At 42.9% G+C, this 21,814-nt stretch overlaps 1 protein-coding gene across 1 annotated transcript in view; it reads right to left on the bottom strand.

Annotated features, from left to right (window-relative positions):
- Window positions 1–216: 216 nt before the first annotated feature.
- LOC110531996 (synapsin-2) overlaps window positions 217–21,814 on the bottom strand; it is a 35,295-nt gene continuing 13,697 nt past the window's right edge. Inside the window, exons 2-13 of the mRNA XM_021615559.3 lie at window positions 12,173–12,230; window positions 11,930–12,021; window positions 7,748–7,904; window positions 7,549–7,638; window positions 7,365–7,427; window positions 7,058–7,200; window positions 6,787–6,861; window positions 6,364–6,466; window positions 5,621–5,770; window positions 4,955–5,015; window positions 1,177–1,576; window positions 217–990 (exon numbers count right to left, since the gene is read on the bottom strand). Of these exons, the coding sequence (XP_021471234.2) occupies window positions 858–990; window positions 1,177–1,576; window positions 4,955–5,015; window positions 5,621–5,770; window positions 6,364–6,466; window positions 6,787–6,861; window positions 7,058–7,200; window positions 7,365–7,427; window positions 7,549–7,638; window positions 7,748–7,904; window positions 11,930–12,021; window positions 12,173–12,230 (1,525 nt within the window). The 3' untranslated portion in view covers window positions 217–857. The remainder of the gene's footprint in view (window positions 991–1,176; window positions 1,577–4,954; window positions 5,016–5,620; window positions 5,771–6,363; window positions 6,467–6,786; window positions 6,862–7,057; window positions 7,201–7,364; window positions 7,428–7,548; window positions 7,639–7,747; window positions 7,905–11,929; window positions 12,022–12,172; window positions 12,231–21,814) is intronic.

Here is a 21,814-nt window from a genome sequence, read left to right on the forward strand (position 1 = left end):
AAGTTCAAGGGGGCCGAATACTTTCGCAATTTGATTATTTTAGGGATCATAAACCATTCACTGGGGTTTCAAAAGGCTTTGCAATCATTACTGCTTTGAAGCTAAACGTATGTTGCCTCTTTTAGGGGTTAATATAACTACAAGTGTAACCTATTAATTCCATGGGTTACATCTGCATTTCTAATGCAGAGAATGAGTAGGCCCTCTAGAGTCACATTGCTTATTGATGCATGGTAACTTTATTAAGAGTTGTAGGACTGCAGAAACCATCAGTGGATATACTCATGTCAACAATAATGTCTACAAACAAAGCCAAATGCCTATCACAATACCACTAAAATAGAACTCCAGATTGAACAGTTTATGTCGACACAGATAACCGGGAATTAGTAAATTATGGCTATGGATTCCCGTCTCTGTAGAAACATGCAGTTAGTTTAGTCAATTAGTGATTTGAGAGCATATGTCAAAATAGGAGAGACTTTAAATGAGTGTTGTAATCTCCTTATGCTAATGACAGACCGTACACATTCAAACTATTAAACACATTTACAATAAAGCTACAACATTCAAAAGTCATAAATGCACATTACAGATGGTTTGATCCTCTTCTGCCCAACAGTGACACCCACACTACTGCATGATCAACACAAACTTTACGTCTCTCGACTTGCATCTCAAGAAGTCCTACCATCAATTGTAGTGCTGTAATGATATAGCATGCACAGTACGTATGTATCTAGATAAACAGGAAGGAGGTTAACTGTAACACTTTGTGAAGTCGATGACACAGAGACAGGTTTCGGTACCTCATTTTTCATTCCCTCTGTTTCAGGGATTTTCAACCCACACTGCGTCTAGTCAGAGAACAGACTTACAAAAGACTTCCTCAAGTTGCGCATGGTCTCGGCTTTGGCCACGTCTTCACTGGCTGTACGAAAGAAGGATGTTTCCTTCAGACCAAAGGCATTGGTCAGGGACTGAGATTTACTGGAAAACAAAATAAAATAGTTGATTACAATCTGTAGAACGTCAAAGGTGTTGTCAGAACAAATAACCTCACAACTGGACTGTAGACCATTGTATTTATTAGATACAGGCTCTTCTTTTTGGCTAAAACTTTTAGTTATGTCGGAACTATGTTTTTTTTAAATGTTGCTGCCAATGTGTTCTTACTTCAGCGATGGATGTGCCTGTGCTTTTTCCTCTGCTGTTGGCTGCTCTACCACTGGAGGCTGGCTCTGCTCAGGGCTCAGGTCCTTCTGTTGTGCCCGAGTCGTTGGCTCATTTTGGGGTTGGGCCAGTGGCTCAGGCTGGGGCAGGGCTGAGGCCTGTGGAGGTGCCTTGAACTCGGGTTGGAGCTGAGGCGCTGAGTTGCGCTGTCTTGGGGGTGCAGGCTTGGCAGGCTGTGCTGGAGGTGTTTGTTGAGCCCCCAGGCCTCCTGGTCTGGGCTTTCCCTGACTCGCTGACTGGGGCTGCTGTGTGGTTGGGGTAGGCCTCTGGCTTGAGTCCTTAGCAGAAGCTTTAGGAGTTGACTTTGGATCAGGTCTGGGACTTTGGGGTTCCACCCGGCCCCCTAATTTTAGTACAAGAAACACTTTATGATATTATCACACTTTTGCTGTGGAGAGAGGATATTGAAAGTCTTTGAATTTGAGTCTGTATTTTTTCACAGTTGTATGTGAAATTTTGTCCCTCAAACCATCTGACAAAAACAGTAGACACAGTCTAAAATCGACACTGGTCAAGGGAGGAAGTAAAAGCTGCGAAATGAAGACACACAAAGCAGGAGGGGATACAATATTACAATACTGCAGATACATTATCTCTCATGCATTAGAAGCAATGCAATGTGGGGCACACATGCTTTGAGGGTATAGATGGAGGGGTTGTGACCAACCAATCAGTTTGCTCAATGATTCTCCACCTCAATAATATGACATGATAGATAAAGAGTTTAACTATCATTAGTGGGTCTAAAAATAGAAGTAAATGGATATTGTTTTCTGACCTTGCTTCACCTGTGTTTGTTGTCGGTCTTCTTGCTCCAAATATATTTCTATAAACTGACATTTTTAAGGAGTCTCTCTAGCTACTGTATGTACATAGTGCCACAATATAGGGTGATTTGCTCGTTAATATTGTCTTTTTATACAACCCTAACAAATATGGCGACACAGACTGAGCATATACCGCAAAGGAAGCTTTATTGCCAGTGACAGGGGCAAAATATCCAGTTAGGGAATTTTTTTCCACAATGTATTGTTATCTGTACTGAATTCTTTCAAACAATTCAACACTAGTTCCAAGAGAACACACTTAACAGTTGGTGGCCACCCTGGTCCCAAATAGCTGCAACCCAGCCGGTATGAAAAACTAAGCCAGCAAATGAGTTTCACCTGGGCAGGATGGCTGATTTTGAGTTTCCACTGACAATAGCGCCTTTGATCAATTAGTTACACAACAAATACCTCACCATGCAACTATTAAGGACCTTGGTGCCTCCACTCTATCCTCCCTTTTATAGGAACGTCATGGCAGTTTGCCCCACAAACCACAACACAAAGCCACAGGTAAGGCTTTTTAAACAGGGTTACTCTCTGGGTTATCTGCACAGACACAATGGCATTTCATACACGTTGGAACATAAATTGCACATAGAGCTTGCTAACATAGTTCATTTGTACAATTCTGTTAGTAACAAACAAAAGTGTGTTTTAGAATGTGACACACATTTACAATGGTGTTGATATAGCTGTATTCTTAGTTGTGCAGTATGACCATTGTACCAAATAGGAGACATGCATGGATTCTACATTATTTACTGCTACTTAATGCAGGTGTTTTTAATGGGAAAATGTTTGTAACCCACTTGTGAATGTAGCTGTATGAATAAATTATGGAATAATATCTGGTAATAAAAATATAAAGAATATAGAGTTAAAAACATATATATTGCACTCCATTAACTCAGAGGAGCATAAGGCAAATATGTCAAAGAATCCTTAAATGGCAGTAACATAAGCATAACTCCACGCACATCATCACTGCAAAACAGAGCACCATCACTGTTGTCATGGCAACACCAATATGGTTGTTGATATTCTGCACGGACGGTGCACTTATGGTAGAATCAGAAACCTCATACCTAATATTTCAGATATATTATGTAACACGTTGACCATTTAACTGAATCCCAGTTTCGTTTTTTGACTTGACAACATAATTTAAAGTGACAGAACTAATTTGACTACTTCCTGAAATATATATATATATATATATAAATAAAAACAGATTGACACATTAATCGTTGGCCAAAGAGGCAACGGTTGTTACTGGAATCTTATTAGTTGACAAACAAACCTCTATAGTCATTATGTTAATGTTTCTTAATTATTGGAATGAATGAGAGCGTTTGAATATATCATAGTTAGTTACTCTCTAACTCTATCACATAAAATCTCTCCTCTCACGATCGCAACTGCAGCTGCCACAAACCAATCCCATATACGTGCTTGCGTAATAAATGAGTCAAATATGTATTATTAGGCTAAAAAATGGTACACTAAATAACATCCTGTTGTTTTTACAGTAATTTACTGGCAGCCAGGTACCTGTAAGTTTCTGTAAAAAGAAAGTACACTATGTTGCCATCAATTCTAAAGAAACTGGTTTAACAGTGCATTACGGTAAAACATACTCATGTACTGTTAAACCAAAGTTTATTTTGAATTTACAGTAACATACTGTACTTTTGTTTTACAGTAACTTACAAGTAACTGTCTGCCAGTAAGTTACCATAAAAACAACAGGACTTTTTTTTTTTTTTTACAGTAGTCTATTGTAATTGTGTAAGTTATCTAATATGCTTGTCCTCATACACATGAAAACAGCTATGGCTGTGTTCTGTGCATAAGAGACAGGTTAATAAACTGTCAAAGAACTGTCTTTCTAAGCGTTGGTTGTTATAGCAACATTCACTGATGGAAGTATCTTGATGGGTAAGCTATCTGCTAATAATGGACAAAGACAAATCTATATATCATGTCCTTTCAAACAACGCATGGAATGAAAGTTTACATAGCAGTGATCTGGCTGGCTGTATGTATGCAGGTACTCATCAGCTTTCTTGGCTCTAACATTTGGTTGTTTATGCATACATCTATGTTGTTTAACTTTTACAATATGCATTTGTTATGACACATTCACAATGCATAAATCACAAGGACCATAGTTTGGATCAAAAGAATAATAGTGGTGTCACTAAAGAAACATCCAGAATGAGAAGGGAAAAAAAACATACTGTTACCTGCCTGAATATCATTCATGCAAAACAAAAATAAATATCTATTATATTAGTATATGTATGAAAATAATTACCACTACAGTCATACGCACCAACATGTACATATTGACATATACACAAACGTCAAACTGCACAACAAACCACAGTTTGAACAATATCTAAAAGTACACACCAAAATGGAGAAATAAATGGGGGGGAGGGGGGGGGGGGTTAGAGGGAGGGCAAATAATGAATAATGACTGAATCAAACATTGGGCACACACAGCAGCACTGGACTCAGTGTAGGCACAATCTGCTTATTACACTGTCAACAACAGCCCCAAAGAACCACGGCTACAGAGAAACAGAGGCGACCGTTACAAGCACACTAAATCAACAGGGAAACACGTTAACAGTACATCTTGACACTGCATAGAGGAAAAACACAGTCCAGGCCAGCACTACACTCTGGCCCAAACTAATACCAGCCAGATCTCAGTTCGTCTACCGTCTCTCCCCCCAACACCCTCCCCGCTTGTGTCCAGCTAATGTACGTCATCATCATTTCGATATTAGATAGACTTCCTCCCTGGCGGGCTACTCAGTTGGCCTGAACGGGTTTTGGCCCCACTGCAACGCCATTACAGTCGAGAATGTACTGCAGACAACCTTGAGGAGGGTGTGCAGTGCCAGTCTTGGGATCAACCACGAGGTCCTTCTGGCCACCACTCTGCAAACACACGAAACACAGTGATACTCCCAGGGACACTACAGTAATAGTGTCCACGACAAGTAACATTCTTTAATGCAGAAGTCATTATGTCCTTATGATACAATTCTGCTGTAAAGAATGTACTTTTTAAACAGGAATATATTTTATACAAATATAGCTATACTCTAGTTACTAAGAGACAGTAATACACAACCTGCTGCCCTATGTACATAGACATGGAATCACTGGTCACTTTAATAATGTTTACATACTGTTTTACCCACATCATATGTATATACTGTATTTTAGTCAATGCCACTCCGACATTGCTCGTCCTAATATTTATAGATTTCTTAATTCCATTATTTTAGATTTGCGTGCATTGTTAGATACTACTTCACTGTTGGAGCTAGGAACACAAGCATTTCGCTACACCTGCAATAACATCTGCTAAATATGTGTATGTGACCAATAACAATTGATTTGATTTAATATGGCTGTAACACAATAAACTCTCATATAGGCGGAGGCTCTCAAACCGGATTTCCTACAAAGCCTTCCTGTAAGACTATGACTGATCACATCCCCCCATACAGTGGTGTATGTAGCCTACTGCACCATACCTGTGATGGCTGCATGGTGGTGGGTCTGTTAGGGGACCCAGTGGGTGTCCGTCCTACTGCCTGGTTCATCTTGGCTACCACCATGTCAGTGATGAGCTGCCTGTCCTCTGCCTGATGCTCTCCTACCAGTGGCATGGAGGACCCCACCACCTGACACACACAGAAGATGGTATTATTACCAGAGGAAGAGAAGGTGGAAGTGGAGTAGGTTATGAAGGGTGGACACTTTTAGTTGAAATTAGGGAAAAACTGAATTGCTGGGAAAATAGGTAGCCCAACAGCTAAGGAGTTAGACCTGTAGCCAAAAGGTCACCTGTTCGAATCTTGTAGAGGCGTCGGAAAAAAAGGGACTGCTGGGTTCATATCCTAAAAACAATCCCCTACCGTTGGGCCCTTGAGCAAGGCCCTTAACCCCAAAACATGCTCTCCATCCAGGGGCACTGCAGCTTGACCCTGTGCTCCTCTCAACTGTGTGTCTGTGTGAGCATGAACATATAGTTACAACCATATCATGTGTAGGCTGCTGTTCCCATAGCAACCAGATAGACTCAAAATGACCTGACAAGGATGTGGAATACATCAATACATTGATTAGCAAAGATGTTGAATCTTCCATTATATTGCGTCGGTGTGTCGAGAGCAACTACATAATGAGGCAATACAGCATAAGAAATTTGTGCAATACGTCAAGCACTGTACATTGAAATATTTCCACGCTTACTCCAACTGCATGAAGCTCATACCTCCGTTATGTAATCTTTCCCATCCTTCCCATGAATGGCTTTGACAGCACAGATATCCAACCCTCCGAAGATCACTGAGCAGGTGTCAACCCACAGCTTGTACCTGAACACAGGGGGAAGACGGATAAGACGCTCACAAAAAGTGGTCTTACATAGTGTCACAGTCTATAGATTCATGCAAAAGACAAGTGTTATTGCTATTTAGCAGAAATAAATTGCATGTAGCAATGCAATTACTCAAATGGCTGTTGGTCAAGTGTGTACCATTCAGAGAGAACGCAATGCAGTGCTAACTCGGATCAATACACACGTTTACATGGTCTCTTAATGAGCTACGTGACTCTCGTAATGAGACAGGGCATTGTCCTATTAGAATGGATGCATTATCCGTGGTGCTGTACTGCTGTTGTTCAGGACTCATACCTGTCAGTCATGGCCACTTGTTCCAGCATGGCTGAGCCTGTGTTGGTCTTCCAGTTGCCAGAGATTGAGGTCCTCCTATAATGGATGAGGCAGACATTACACATGTATACATATTAAAGTCTCTGGCAAATTCAAATTGTGTTGGATTAATTTGATTACACTGCTGGATTATTTTGAGAAACGGACGATCCTTAAGGTACACTGTGGAAAATGTGAAGCTTTTCAGAAGCATATATCATACACATAAGACAGGTGAATAATTAGTACGTACATGTAAGCTTTGTAGTCATTGCCAATCTTCTGGATCCTGATGTCGTACTTGGAGTCGATGAGAGGCTCAGTGGTGGTGTAGGTTTGGGTGAGAGCCACCACACTGGCAATGTCCTGGAATTTACTGTGGTTATCTACCCTCACCTGGACACAGCACACACACACACACACACACACACACACACACACACACACACACACACACACACACAAAGTACAGTTAGAAACCCATGTATATTTTTTGCTAGTATAATCTTTTTTGTGAAGCAATTGTTTTTGTAAATGACAAGAATGACAAACATTCTTACCTTTCCTACTCCTGAGTGAGCGTGCCCAATTTTCACAACGACAGGAAACGTTGGCATGGCAACCTGGGTGATAAACCGTGTAGACGTTATTTTTTTACGTATGCGTGGTTTCAGCATACAACAAAGCAAAAGAAGTCACACATTAAATGCTACATTTCAGAGCAGGAGATGATTAGGTTCTTACCATATCCTTGTAGTTGGGATAGAAGGTCTGTTCAATCAGAGGGAACTTCTCTGCACCAAGCTTCCTGTAGGTGCTTATTAGCTGTGCAAACTAGAGTCAAACATCAGACATCCATTAGTCAAATTATGCAAACTATGTACTGTAGGCACAAATACACAAGCATCATGCATGGCACCCAGCCAGTCCTCTGTCTACCTACCGCCCAGGGCTTGTCACACAGGTTGTAGATGGACTCCAGGGAGTTGATACTGGGGATGCCCCCATACTGCAGACCAATGATCAGGTTACGGAAGTCCTCATTCTGGGTCATACTGAAGGCATGCTGGCGGATAAGGACAAAGTCAGGCTTGAATGACCTGCAAAAAAATGAATATACAGATGCTTTAGAGAGAAATGCGATCACATGTTGATTTTGTACCCCCACACCAGACACGATCAGCACACGCAGGTCGAACTATCAAAACAAACTCTGAGCCAATTATATGAATTTGGGGACTATCACGCTGTATAATGAAAGGAGACAGGAGCAGGAACATGTAATAGGGTTTTTTATTTCTCCACCCAAAATAAAGTACGTCATGAAAACAATGGGGACATATCCCAAAACAAACACGTACTTTTGTGTGTGTATATATGTGTAACGATGTGAGCTGAGATTCGGGAAGCAAGTTCAGGGAGTGAGTGTTAATCAAATAAATGGAACATAAAACAAAACAAGAACCTCGAAGAATGCACAGACATGAAACAGAAACAATGATGCCTGGGGAAGGAACCAAAGGGAGCGACAAACTCAGCAAAAAAAGAAATGTCCCTTTTTCAGGACCCTGAAAAGGACAGATCTTCATTGTAAAGGGTTTAAGCACTGTTTCCCATGCTTGTTCAATTAAACCATAAACAATTAATGAACATGCACCTGTAGAACGGTCGTGAACACACTAACAGCTTACAGACGGTAGGCAATTAAGGTCAAAGTTATGAAAACTTAGGACACCAAAGAGGCCTTTCTACGGACTCTGAAAAACACCAAAAGAAAGATGCAGGGTCCCTGCTCATCTGCATGAACATGCCTTAGGCATGCTGCAAGGTGGCGTGAGGACTGCAGATGTGGCCAGGGCAATAAATTGCAATGTCTGTACTGCGAGACGCCTAAGACAACGCTACAGGGAGACAGGACGGACAGCTGATCGTCCTCACAGCGGCAGACAACGTGTAACAACACCTGCACAGGATTGGTACACCCGAACATCACTCCTGCAGGACAGGTACAGGATGGCAACAACAACTGCCTGAGTAACACCAGGAACGCACAATCCCTCCATCAGTGCTCAGACTGCCCACAATAGGCTGAGAGGGGCTGGACTGAGGGCTTGTAGGCCTGTTGTAAGGCAGATCCTCACCAGACATCACCGGCAACAACGTCACCTACAGGCACAAACCCACCGTCGCTGGACCAGACAGGACTGGCAAAAAGGGCTCTACACTGACGAGTCCCGGTTTTGTCTCACCAGGGGTGATGGTCAGATTCGCGTTTATCGTCGAAGGAATGAGCGTTACACCGAGGCCTGTACTCTGGAGCGGGATTGATTTGGAGGTGGAGGGTCCGTCATGGTCTGGGTCGGTGTGTCACAGCATCATCGGACTGAGCTTCTTGTCTTTGCAGGCAATCTCAACGCTGTGCTCTACAGGGAAGACATCCTCTTCCCTCATGTGGTACCCTTCCTGCAGGCTCATCCTGACATGACCATCCAGCATGACAATGCCACCAGCCATACTGCTCGTTCTGTGTGTGATTTCCTGCATGACAGGAAAGTCAGTGTTCTGCCATGGTCAGCGAAGAGCCCGGATCTCAATCCCATTGAGCACATCTGGGACCTGTTGGATAGGAGGGTGAGGGCTAGGGCCATTCCCCCCAGAAATATCCGGGAACTTGCAGGCGCCTTGTTGGAAGAGTGGGGAAACATCTCATGGCAAGAACGGGCAAATCTGGTGCAGTCCATGAAGAGGAGATGCACTGCAATACTTAATGCAGCTGGTGGCCACACCAGATACTGACTGTTACTTTTGATTTTGATCCCCCCTTTGTTCAGGGACACATTATTCAATTTCTGTTAGTCACATGTCTGTGGAACTTGTTCAGTTCATGTCTCAGTTGTTGAATCTTGTTATGTTCATACAAATATTTACATGTTAAGTTTGCTGAAAATAAATGCAGATGACAGTGAGAGGAAGTCTCTTTTTTGCTGAGTTTATATAGGGCAGGTAATCAAGGAAGTGATGGAGTCCAGGTGAGTCTGACGAAGCGCATGTGTGCGTAACGATGGTGACAGGTGTGCGCCATAACGAGCAGCCTGGTGACCTAGATGCCGGAGAGAGAGCACACATGACAGTACCCTCTCCCCGACGGCGGCTCTATCTGCAGGGCGCTGACCGAAATGACGATCCAGGGGAACAGGAGCGGACCGGTCACCTCTGCAGAGGTGCAGGAAACCTGTCAATCCGGCTGAGACGCAGGAGTATGGTGACCTAGAGCGCCGGAGAGAGAGCGCATAGTTGATGGTACCCCCTCCCTTGGAACGTTTGGATCCAGCCTCAGGGACGATCCCGTGGATCAGGAGCGGACCGGTCACCCCATGCTGATGCGCGGGAACCTGTCGCCGGCTGGAAGCCTGGCGGGGGAGCCTGGCGATCCGGTTGAGGCATGAGAGCCTGACGAGGCAGTAGAAGCAGGGGAGCCTGGCAATCCAGTGAAGGCATGAAAGCCCAACGAGCTGGCTGAGGCAGGGGAGCCTGTTGATCCGGCTGAGGCATGAGAGCCTGTAGTGGCTCCCGGACCCGACGTCATTCCCACCTAGCCCAAAATACAAAAACCACTCCTTGATACTTCCCTTAGGTGCGGCGTCATTCTGTAACGATGTGAGCTGAGATTCGGGAAGCAAGTTCAGGGAGTGAGTGTTTAATCAAATAAACAGAACATAATACTTAACAAGAACCTCGAACAACACACAGACAAGAAACAGAAACAATGAAGCCTGGGTAAGGAACCGAAGGAAGTTACATATATAGGGCAGGTAATCAAGGAAGTGATGGAGTCCAGTCTCACGATGTGCAGGTGCGCGTAACGATGGTGACAGGTGTTTGCCATAACGAGCAGCCTGGTAACCTAGAGGCCGGAGAGGAAGCACACGTGACAACAGGGATGTAAACCCAAACTAAAGAGCAAGTTGTAAACCTCTAAATAATACACGGGACGAGACCCGTAATAACAAGTGCACAATAACACGTAGCAGGAAAGCCAATACAACAGAGCACAGGTACTCACAAGACCAAACGGCATGGGACAATAATCGACAAGGACAACGGGGAACAGAAGACACATACACATACTAATCTGGGGGGGAATGGGAACCAGGTGTGCGTAATGAGACAATCAATCCACAGATGAGAAAGGAATTCAGTTGACCGTTTTATCTGTCGGAGTAGAGGACCTTGTGCATTTCAGGTAAAATAACAACTCAACGTTTATATCCCAGGACAAATTAGCTAGCAACAGTAAGCTAGATAAATTGCCATAAATGTTACATGCGTTTCGACCTGTCCCCAAATTAATATCGTTGGTTCAGAGTTCGTTGAAATTCCTGCGTTGAAATATCAAATCTGGAAATTTGCCATGGTTCTCTTTACATGTGAAGGTCAACTAATGCTGACCACACCACTTGTGTCGCGTGCGCAAGCGTTGAAAATAACATACATGTTATTCAATCATTGTACCCACACTGCTCGCGCACCTCAGAGAGTCTGCGTGTGCTAAAATAGATTATATTTGCCTCTCCCATCTCCTCGTTGGTTTTTAGGAGCACATACCCACGTGCCATCATTGGTGTAATGCACCGTAAAGTTGGTTGCCAACCTCTATATAAAGTCCAAAGAAGTAAAAAAAAGAAGCCTGAGGGAGGAGAGATGATGAGTGAGGAATTTGGTTTACCATTTTGTCATCTCTCCTCCAACCTCAGGATTCTTTTTTATTTTTTTTAAACTTTGGACTCTATATGGTTGGCAACCAACTTTATGGTGCATTACTACTGGAGTGTGGACATCAGTTCATCTTTGAGAGGCAGGACTTGCAGCGCGTTGAGCGTCACAAATAGCACCAACTTGTCGCAATGTCATCGCTGTCGCAATGATTGAATAACATGTATGTGTACATTTATTTGGCAACGCTCTCGCATGCCACAGGAGCGGTGTGGTCAGCATGTAAGGCTTGAGTGTGTTGCTTAAATAGCCTCTCAGAGCAATGGTGAATTGTCAATGAGTTCAGATGCTACAGTTTGGCGTGTGTGTGTGTGTGTGGGCGGGCGGGCACGTGTGTCCACGAGTGTCTCACCTGGCCACCTTGGTACCATTTCTCAGAACCTGCATGTCCACATTACAGCTCCCATTGGCATGAGCTATGATGTTGATCTCACTGAACTCAGCCTGCAAGGCAGAAAAACAGACAGGTACATCTGAAGAACTGAACGTAGGCACTACAACAATAGGAGTCATATATACATATTCAGTTTCTAGGTAGAGAATTCTGAGACAGGTGCCAAAAGTTAATCTACGCAGTTTGCCTAATGAGGCTTACCTGTTCGACTTTGACGTCATAATCTCCATGCACTTTCTTCCCTCTGAAGAGTTTGGCCCTAGGCAATAGAGAAATTCATTGATTATCCTTTTGATGACATTATGAGATAACACTGTGACTCATTGTGATTGTGTTTCTCTGTGGATGCCTTCCATCAATTTACAATCAGGTACGGCTTCAGTCAATATTGAATAAGATACACTTCATTGAATTTAATATGCATCAATATACATTTTATGGCGCGAACACATGCATCTTAATGATTTAATTACACACCACACCGTTACCCAAACATTCCGTCTTTGTGGCACATATCCCCTCAGATAAATGTGACTTGGAGAACTGTTGCTAGTAATAAAGTCAAGGTGGTGATATATTCACTCCAGGGCCATACTAGCGAACATTTGAAAAACTACGTTTAGACTTTTTCTTAGTCTCAAAAATGTGCATCAGCCAATTGAAATCATTGACGTAGTCGCAAGTGATAAAGCGCTACAGGTTAGCTGCTACCATTACATAACCTGGCACATTGTAACGGCTGTCTTGGGAAGAAGGTGAGGACCAAAGCGCAGCGTGGTAAGTGTTCATCCTTTTTAATTTAAACTGAACAGCAAAACAACAAAGAAAACAACCGAAACAGTTCTGTCTGGTGCAGACACACAAAGACAGAAAACAAACACCCCTGAAACACAGGTGGAAAAAGGCTACCTAAGTATGATTCTCAATCAGAGACAACTAACGACACCTGCCTCTGATTGAGAACCATACCAGGCCAAACTCAAAAACTAACCAAGAAAAACAAACAGACTGCCCACCCCAACTCACGCCCTGACCATACTAAAACAAAGACAAAACAAAGGAACTAAGGTCAGAACGTGACACACATTTAGTCCTATGCTTACCTGAGCTTGTGGTGGTGATTATTTCCTGTAACACATTCGGAATCAGCCTGTCAAAAACACACACTTTATATCCACCAACCAATGTAATTTCTTAAAATACTGTAGGTCAATTTGACCACCAGAGGGATATTTTAAACCTCCTAATTCAAGTTTTCATTTTGTTCCACATGGAACAAATAGTAGAGTGCCAATATTGCATGATGCATCCTTGACTAGGCTACTAGCTAGTAACGTCAGACAAAATTCCAAAAGACAAAATCGCACATTTTGGAAGATAAAGGCCTATACAACATTCAAGTTGATATTTTTTTCCCGTTAAAGCACACGGATGGGTGTGAAACGGATTAGCAAAAATGTTGGATTTTGTATCAATTTATGCCATTGTTTGGTGGATAAAAAGTACAAGATCTCTGATAAACTGATGCAGAATTTGTTACAGAAATAATCACCACCACCTGCTCAGTTTAGCATGGGGCTTCATGTACCAGATTATATAATGGGAACAGCTTTCACGTGCGACTACGTCACAGATTTTAATTGGCTGATGCACATTTTTACAATGTTCTCAAGTATGGCCCCACACTGAACATTTTAATTTTTTTGTTCCGGTTTATATCCCTGTTATATGACATTTTAGTAGGCTACCCTGTTGCAGCAATTGCTGCCATCTGTTGGATCTTTACTGCCCTCTTGAAACAAGATACATTTTACAATTGCTGAAATTATCTGGTTCAATAGCTATGGTTTTTGTCCAAGATAAAAGCCTTTGTGGGGCCTAAAGCATTTGTTTGGTGTATCTTAGTCTACTGAGAGTCAGTTTAGCATCGAGCTACGTCTGTACAGACACTGCCACTCATTCCCTGTCGATAAACAGGCTGGGCACTATTTGAACCCACACACACTGCAGTTGTTGAATATACCCACGGACAAAGAGGGGAGAAAAAAAATCTTAAACCTTCCTCGGAAATGGTGCTGTACAGTTCAATGGCCAAAGTAATCAAAAGGTGCTGTGTACATGTATTTACAGTAGGGCCATACAAGGTTTCAATGGCCGGCCTTAACTTTCTATTGAAATTACACATCAATAACAGTGATTACTGAAGTCTACTAGCAGAAGAAAATTGCTCAGATTGTATTTATCACACACACAACAATGTTTTATTGTCCCATACACCAGATAGGTGCAGTGAAATGTGTTGTTTTACACGGTCAGCCAATGTAGTACAGCACCCCTGGAGCAAATAAGGGTTAAGTACAGTACCTTGATCAAGGAGCATGTTTCACCTCATTGGCCCGAATACTCGCACCAGCAACCTTTCGATTACTGGCCCAACGCTCTAGGCTACCTGCCACCCTCTGCTTGTTTATTTCACGTTGGTACTGTATGTCAAACACACCCTAATGAGGAACAGCTGAATAATTCATGGCTGATCTCATTTGAGTCTGGGATTTATCTGTGGCTGTGGAGGAAAACAAGCATCTGAATATGAATCACGCCAGCACAGTCACAGTAGAATGAAAACCTGTAGATACTTTGTGTTATGATAAATGGCCTCTGTGAATGGATATATGTAGGGCTGCCAAAGACATGACTCAGAGACAGAATTACAGTGACAATGCATTAAATTAAACCCTCTTCCTGGAGGTCTACTGTCCTGTAGGTTTCCAGTCCAACCCTAATATAGCGTATCTGATTCAGCTAGTTAACGGCTTTGTTGAGCCGCTAATTAGAAGAATCAGGTGTGTTAAATTAGGGTTGGACTGAAAACCCACAGGACGGTAGATCTCTAGGGAGAATGTTTGGCAGCCCTGGTTTAAGCATCACAACCGTCTCCCTGATTCAGTTCCTACTTCAACTTAGATTTCTTGTGGAGGATGTACTGAATATATTTGTAGAACAGAGGTGGTTCAGAACCAAACTCACGATTAACCTTCCCTGAGACCTGAATACTTGCATTAGCTCCCCGAGCTAATGCCTTGGCTTTGCTCAGCGAGTTAACAGTCTTGTGGCTCAGGTTGAAACTCCAGTTGGTTACATTACATAGCATGTAGGTCTATGCATTGAGGCAGAGATGATTAAACCTACAATCAACCGCCTGAGCTTAGGTTTTTTTGCTCTGTACCCTGACCATTGCACATGCTAATAAAGTCCACCTTCCTGCATTGAATGAAGTAGCCTACATGCCACTTGTCCAGGACCATATGGTGTCATCATCAATAATAACTGACCGTCTATAACAGAATTCAGGCGCCAGACATTTCAAAGCGATCCATGTAGAATTGCTGGTAAATTACCCATGCACGGAACAACAGATGCCGTGTACTGTAGATGGAGCCCTTTTTATGTTATTTATAAATCAGTGCAGTTCTCAAAGTGATGAGCCCAATTTGAGATCTAGATGGAGGTGGCTGGTGTTGTGATGAAGGTTGAGGTTTGTCTTCTAAGAGCGTGCAGTCTAATGTAGCTACTGATGAGTAAGATGACTACAGATCAAATGATGCATCATTACTGTGAGAGCTTTTATCTAGCTAAGGCTAGCTTTTTCAAACAGAAATGTGCTTCCTGTAGCACTAATTCCAAAAAGTTTAGGACACTGTAAAGTCCATGTCCAAGAACACCTCCTCCCAGCTGCCCACTGCACTGGGGATAGGAAACACTGTTACCACCGATAAATCTACGATAATCAACAATTTCAATAAGCATTTTTCCACTGCTGGCCATGCTTTCCACCTGCCTAACCCTACCCCGTCCAACATCTCAGCAGTCATGGGTGCACCTCAGCCACGCTGAAAGTCCTAAACGATATCATAACCGCCATCGATAAAAGACAGTACTGTGCAGCAGTCTTCATCGACCTGGCCGAGGCTTTCGAGTCTGTCAATCACCACGTTCTCATCGGCAGACTCAATTGCCTTGGCTTCTCAAATGACTGCCTCGCCTGATTTACCAACTACTTCTCAGAGTTCAGTGTGTCAAATCGGAGGGCCTGTTGTCCGGACCTCTGCCAATCTCTATGGGGGTGCCACAGGGTACAATTCTCGGGCAGACTCTTTTCTCTGTATATATCAATGATGTTGCTCTTGCTGTTGGTGATTCTCTGATCCACCTCTATGCAGATGACACCATTCTGTATACATCTGGCTCTTCTTTGGACACTGTGCTAACAAACATCCAAACGAGCTTCAAGGTCATACAACACTCCTTCTGTACACTCCTTCCGTGGCCTCCAACTGCTTTAAAATGCTAGTAAACCTAAGTGCATGCTCTTCAACCGATTTCTGCCCGCACCCTCCAAATCAACTAGCATCACTACACTGGACGGTTCTGACCTAGAATATGTGGACAACTACAAATACCTAGGTGTCTGGTTAGACTGTAAACTCTCCTTCCAGACTCACATTAAGCATCTCCAATCCAAAATTAAATCTAGAATCGGCTTCCTATTTCACAACAAAGCCTCCTTCACTCATGCCACCAAACATACCATTCTTTGCTTTATCTTGGCCAGATCGCAGTTGTAAATGAGAATTGGTTCTCAACTGGCCTACCTGGTTAAATAAAGGTGAATAAAAAAATCAAAAAAATTGGTGCCATCCATTATAATCCTATGAAGGTATAATTACAATCCACACTTTAAATATTAAGGGCCATATTATGTGAAGAAACATTTGTAAGAAAAGACACAATGGTGGAAATATCAATGTCCTGTAGTTATAACTCTCGTATTCAAATGATCTATACCCAAGTCTAAGATAGAAATGGGAGCAAAAAGACAGAGATTGAGTGAGTGAACGAGTCAGTGTTTGGGTCAATCAAATTGTATACATGAAAATGTGTTCCAAATATGTTCCACATTTCAGACATGCTAAAATGGCCTCTAAAAATGGATGTTTGTGTGAGAGTAAGATGATTCAGAGATGATCTTGACAGGTTGCGGTACGATGGGAGCAAGTATTACCTGAATACTAATGTTTCATCAGTATTCGCTTCCATCCATTGTGAAAACAACGCCAAACAAACAAATAGTCAAACTCTTTTAGTTTGTTTGATGAGTGATTTACAATTAACCGTTGATTGGTTGATTTAGATGTCAGACAAAGAGAAACGAAATTATGATCATGTCTTCATCTTCCTTCACCAATATCCTAGTCACTATATGTCTCCACTGCGCAACTGAAGTGATTGAGTGATGGCTGTCTGCCTTGCTACACTCTTAGAAAAAGGGTTCAAAAACGGTTCTTCGGCTGTTCCCATAGGAGAACCCTTTTTGGTTTGTTAGGTTCTAATTTTCAGAGTAAAAACTCTACGGCGACAATGAAAGCTTAACCAAGTTTATTCTTCCCAGAGGATCAATACAGCTGCATTAGACAAAAACCTTTTCACACAAGCACTGACATTTAACCCTTACTACACATCTGTACAAACATTGTATTTTTCCTACTAGGCAGGACAAGAAGTGATATGGACCATAAACTTGTATTTCTCCCTTAACATGACCTGACCTCGACCCCCTTCATCACTACTCCATGGCTCTCCCCCCTTATCAATCCATGCCGGCAACTGCTCCACCCACAACCACAGGGCTCTCCAGAGGGTGGTGAGGTCTGCACAACGCATCACCGGGGGAAAACTACCTGCTATCCAGGACACCTACAGCACCCGATGTCACAGGAGGCCAAAAAGATCACCAGGGACAACAACCACCAGAGCCAATAACATAGTGAGGCTGCTGCCTACATACAGACTTGAAATCATTGGCCATTTTAATAAATGGATGAGTAGCCACTTTAATAATGTTTACATACAGTATCTTGCATTATTCATCTCATATGTAAATACTGTATTTTATACCATCTATTGCATCTTGCCTGTGCCGCTCAGTCATTGCTCATCTATATATTCTTATTCCATTCCTATACTTAGATTTGTATGTATTAGGTAGTTGTTGTGGAATTGTTGGATTACTTTTTAGATATTGCTGTACTGTCAGAACTAGAAGCACAAGCATTTTGCTACACTCGCAATAACATCTGCTAACCATGTGACCAATAACATTTGAGCTTGTTTCTGAAACTAAGCAGGGCTGGTCAGGGTTTTTATTTAACTAGGCAAGTCAGTTAAGAACAAATTCTTATTTTCAATGATGGCCTAGGAACAGTGGGTTAAATGCCTGTTCAGGGGCAGAACGATAGAGTTGTACCTTGGCAACTCGGGGGTTTGAACTTGCAACCTTCCGGTTACTAGTCCAACACTCTAACCACTAGGCTACCCTGTCAGGGTTGATCCTGGTTGGTCCCTGGATGGGAGACCAGATGCTGCTGGAAGTGGTGTTGGAGGGCCAGTAGGAGGCACTCTTTCCTCTTGTCTAAAAAAATATCCCAATGCCCCAGGGCAATGATAGGGGACATTGCCCTGTGTAGGGTGCGGTCTTTCAGATGGGACTAAAATATCCCATGGCAATTCTTGTAAGAGTAGGGGTGTTACCCCTGGTGTCCTGGTTAAATTCCCAATCTGGCCCTCATACCATCACGGTCACCTAATCATCCCCAGCTTCCAATTGGCTCATTCATCCCCCCTCCTCTCCCCTGTAACTATTGTCCCCTGTAACTATTGTTGGTGTAAATGAGAATGTGTTCTCAGTCAACTTACCGGGTTAAATAAATAAAAAGGGGGATAAGTTATCTGATCCTGTATCAGAGGTTGGGGGAAGCTTCTGGTCCTGATTGACATGCTAACCTCCTATATCTGGGTTTATTCATCAAGTTAGTATCTCAAGAGGCCTCTGTAGCATGCCATATTTGTGACACTTCCAGAATAATGGTGATAGGTGATCTGGCCTATATGCTTCATTGCAATGCACAAAGTCAATACAGAACCACTAGTGAGTATGCAATTGAAAGCCTGTCAGTTGAGGGGAAATTGACATGCCACTCTGCCACTTCAAACAGGTAGCAAGCAAAGAACAGCTAGTGAATATAAGTGCTGCTTTGTTTCTCATATTTCCTTCTGAGGCAGGATGATATTGTACTGAGCAGCCATTCTGTGAGTGAGTGCTGTCCCAGTTCTGTTTAACAAAGGAAGACTGTTCCCACACTTTGTCTTGGTTCTTGGCTATAGTTTATCTATAGACAGTTCAACTCAAGTTCAACAACCTCTGACATCACAGTGTTGTCTTTATACACAGTTGTTCATGCACTCTTAGAGAAAAAGGTGCTATCTGGAACCTTAAAGGGTTCTTCGGCTGTCCCCATAGAATAACACTTTGAAGAACCCTTTTTTGTTGCAGATAGAATAATTTTGGTTCCATATAGAACCCATTTTGGCTCCCAACCAATTGTGCTATTTTCTGTGTTGTTTCGCATTGTTTGTAACTTATTTTGTACATAATGTTGATGCTACCATCTCTTATGACTGAAAATAGTTTCTGGATATCAGAACAGCAATTACCCACCTCAAACTGGACAAAGATTTTTTCTTGAATGAATCTGACACGAAGGATATAATGTTGCTCCTGGACAAGGCCCAAACCCCCATCATTCACATGTAGAAAATAAGGAGATACAGGGGTCGCAGATCAAGGTGCCTTGTGAGAATTTGTTTGGCGAGTGGGTAACCCGCCTCTACCATCCGTTCAATGTAATCACTGGAGAATAATCTGGATAAACTCCGTCCGAGATTATCCTACCAACTGGACATTAAAAATTGTAATCGAGTCGTGGCTGAACGATGACATGGATAATATACAGTTGGCTGGGTTTTCCGTGCATCGGCAGGACAGAACAGCTACGTCCGGTAAGATGAGGGGTCGGGATGTGTGTCTATTTGTCAATAACAGCTGGTGCGCAATGTATAATATTAAAGGTAGTCTTGAGGTATTGCTCGCATGAGGTAGAGTACCTCATGATAAGCTGTAGATCACACTATAAATGGAGATTTCATCTGTACTTTTGGAGCTGTCTATTTACCACCACAAACCGATGCTGGCTCTAAGACCACACTCAACGAGCCATAAACAAACAAGAAAATGCTCATCCAGAAGCGGCACTCCTAGTGGCCGGGGACTATAATGCAGGGAAACTTAAATTAGTTTTACCTAATTTCCACAAGGATGTGAAATGTGCAACCAAATGAAGAAAAAAAAACTCTAGACCACCTTTACTCCACACACAGAGACGCATACAAAGCTCTCCCTCGCCCTCCATTTGGAAAATCTGACCATAATTCTATACTCCTGATTCCTGCTTACGCAGATGACGCAGATGCTACGCTACAGGACTGTTTTGCTAGCATAGACTGGAATATGTTCCGTGATTCATCCAATGGCATTGAGGAGTATACCACCTCAGTCACCGGCTTCATCAATAAGTGCATCAACGACGTCGTCCCCACAGTGACCATAAGTACATATCCCACCCAGATGACATAGATCACAGGCAACATCTTCACCGAGCTAAATGTTAGAGCTGCCACCTTCAAGGAGTGGGACACTAATCTGGACGCTTATAAGAAATCCCGCTATACCCTCAGACCATCAAACAGACAAAGCTTCAATACTAAGATTGAATCCTACTACACCAGCTCTGGTGCTCGTCGGATGTGTCAGGGCTTACAAAACATGACGGACTACAATGGGAAACCCAGCCGCGAGCTGCCCAGCATAAAAGAGAGCATACCAGACAGGCCAAATGCCTTTTATGCTCGCTTCGAGTCAAGCAACACTGAAGAATGCTTGAGAGCACCAGCTGTTCCGGAAAGACTGTGTGATCACGCTCTCTGTAGCCGATGTGAGCAAAACCTTTAAACAGGTCAAAATTCACAAGTCCGCGGGGCCAGACGGATTACCAGGACGTGTACTCAGAGCATGTGCTGACTAAATGGCAAGCGTCTTCACTGACCGAGTCTGTTAGACCTACATGTTTCAAGCAGTCCCTGTGCCCAAGAAAGCGAAGGTATCCTGCTTAAATGGCTACCACCCTGTTGCACTCCTGTCAGTAGCCATGAAGTGCTTTGAAAGGCTGGTCATGATTCACATCAACACCATCAACACCATCATCCCGGAAACCCTAGATCAACTCCAACTTGCATACCACCTCAACACATCCTCAGACGAGGCAATCTCAACCACACTCCTCACTGCTCTTTCCCACCTGGACAAAAGGAACATCCATGTGAGAATGCATTTCCTTGACTACAGCCCAGTGTTCAACACCAAAATGCCCACAAAGCTCATCACTAAGCTAAGGACCCTGGGACCAAGACTAGATCCAAAAGGCTCCTTAACAGCTTTCACCCCCAAGCCATAAGACTGCTGAACAATTAAATAAATGGCCACCTGGCCTATTTGCATTGACACCCTCCCCCCCTTGTTTTTACGCTGCTGCTACTCACTGTTTATTATCTATCACTTTGAGGGTTGTGCTATTTTTTTTACTTTTGTTTGTTTAGTAAATATTTTCTGAACTCTATTTTCTTAAAATGGCATTGTTGGTTATGGGCTTGTAAGTAGGCATTTCACGATAAGGTCTACCTACATCTGTTGTATTCGGGCTGATGTTGAACCCTTTGATGTTGAACCCTTTGTACAGAGGGTTTGACATGTAACCCGAAAGAGTTCTACCTGGAACCAAAAAGGGTTATCCTATGGGGACAGCTGAAGAACCCTTTTGGAACCCTTTTTTTCTAAGAGTGTGGAGTCATGCTGAATGTATAAGATGCAGATGCAGATCATGTATTTTGACA

This window comes from Oncorhynchus mykiss, chromosome 9, assembly GCF_057628025.1.
Source record: "Oncorhynchus mykiss isolate SJ-2025 chromosome 9, ASM5762802v1, whole genome shotgun sequence".
NCBI lineage: Eukaryota > Metazoa > Chordata > Actinopteri > Salmoniformes > Salmonidae > Oncorhynchus > Oncorhynchus mykiss.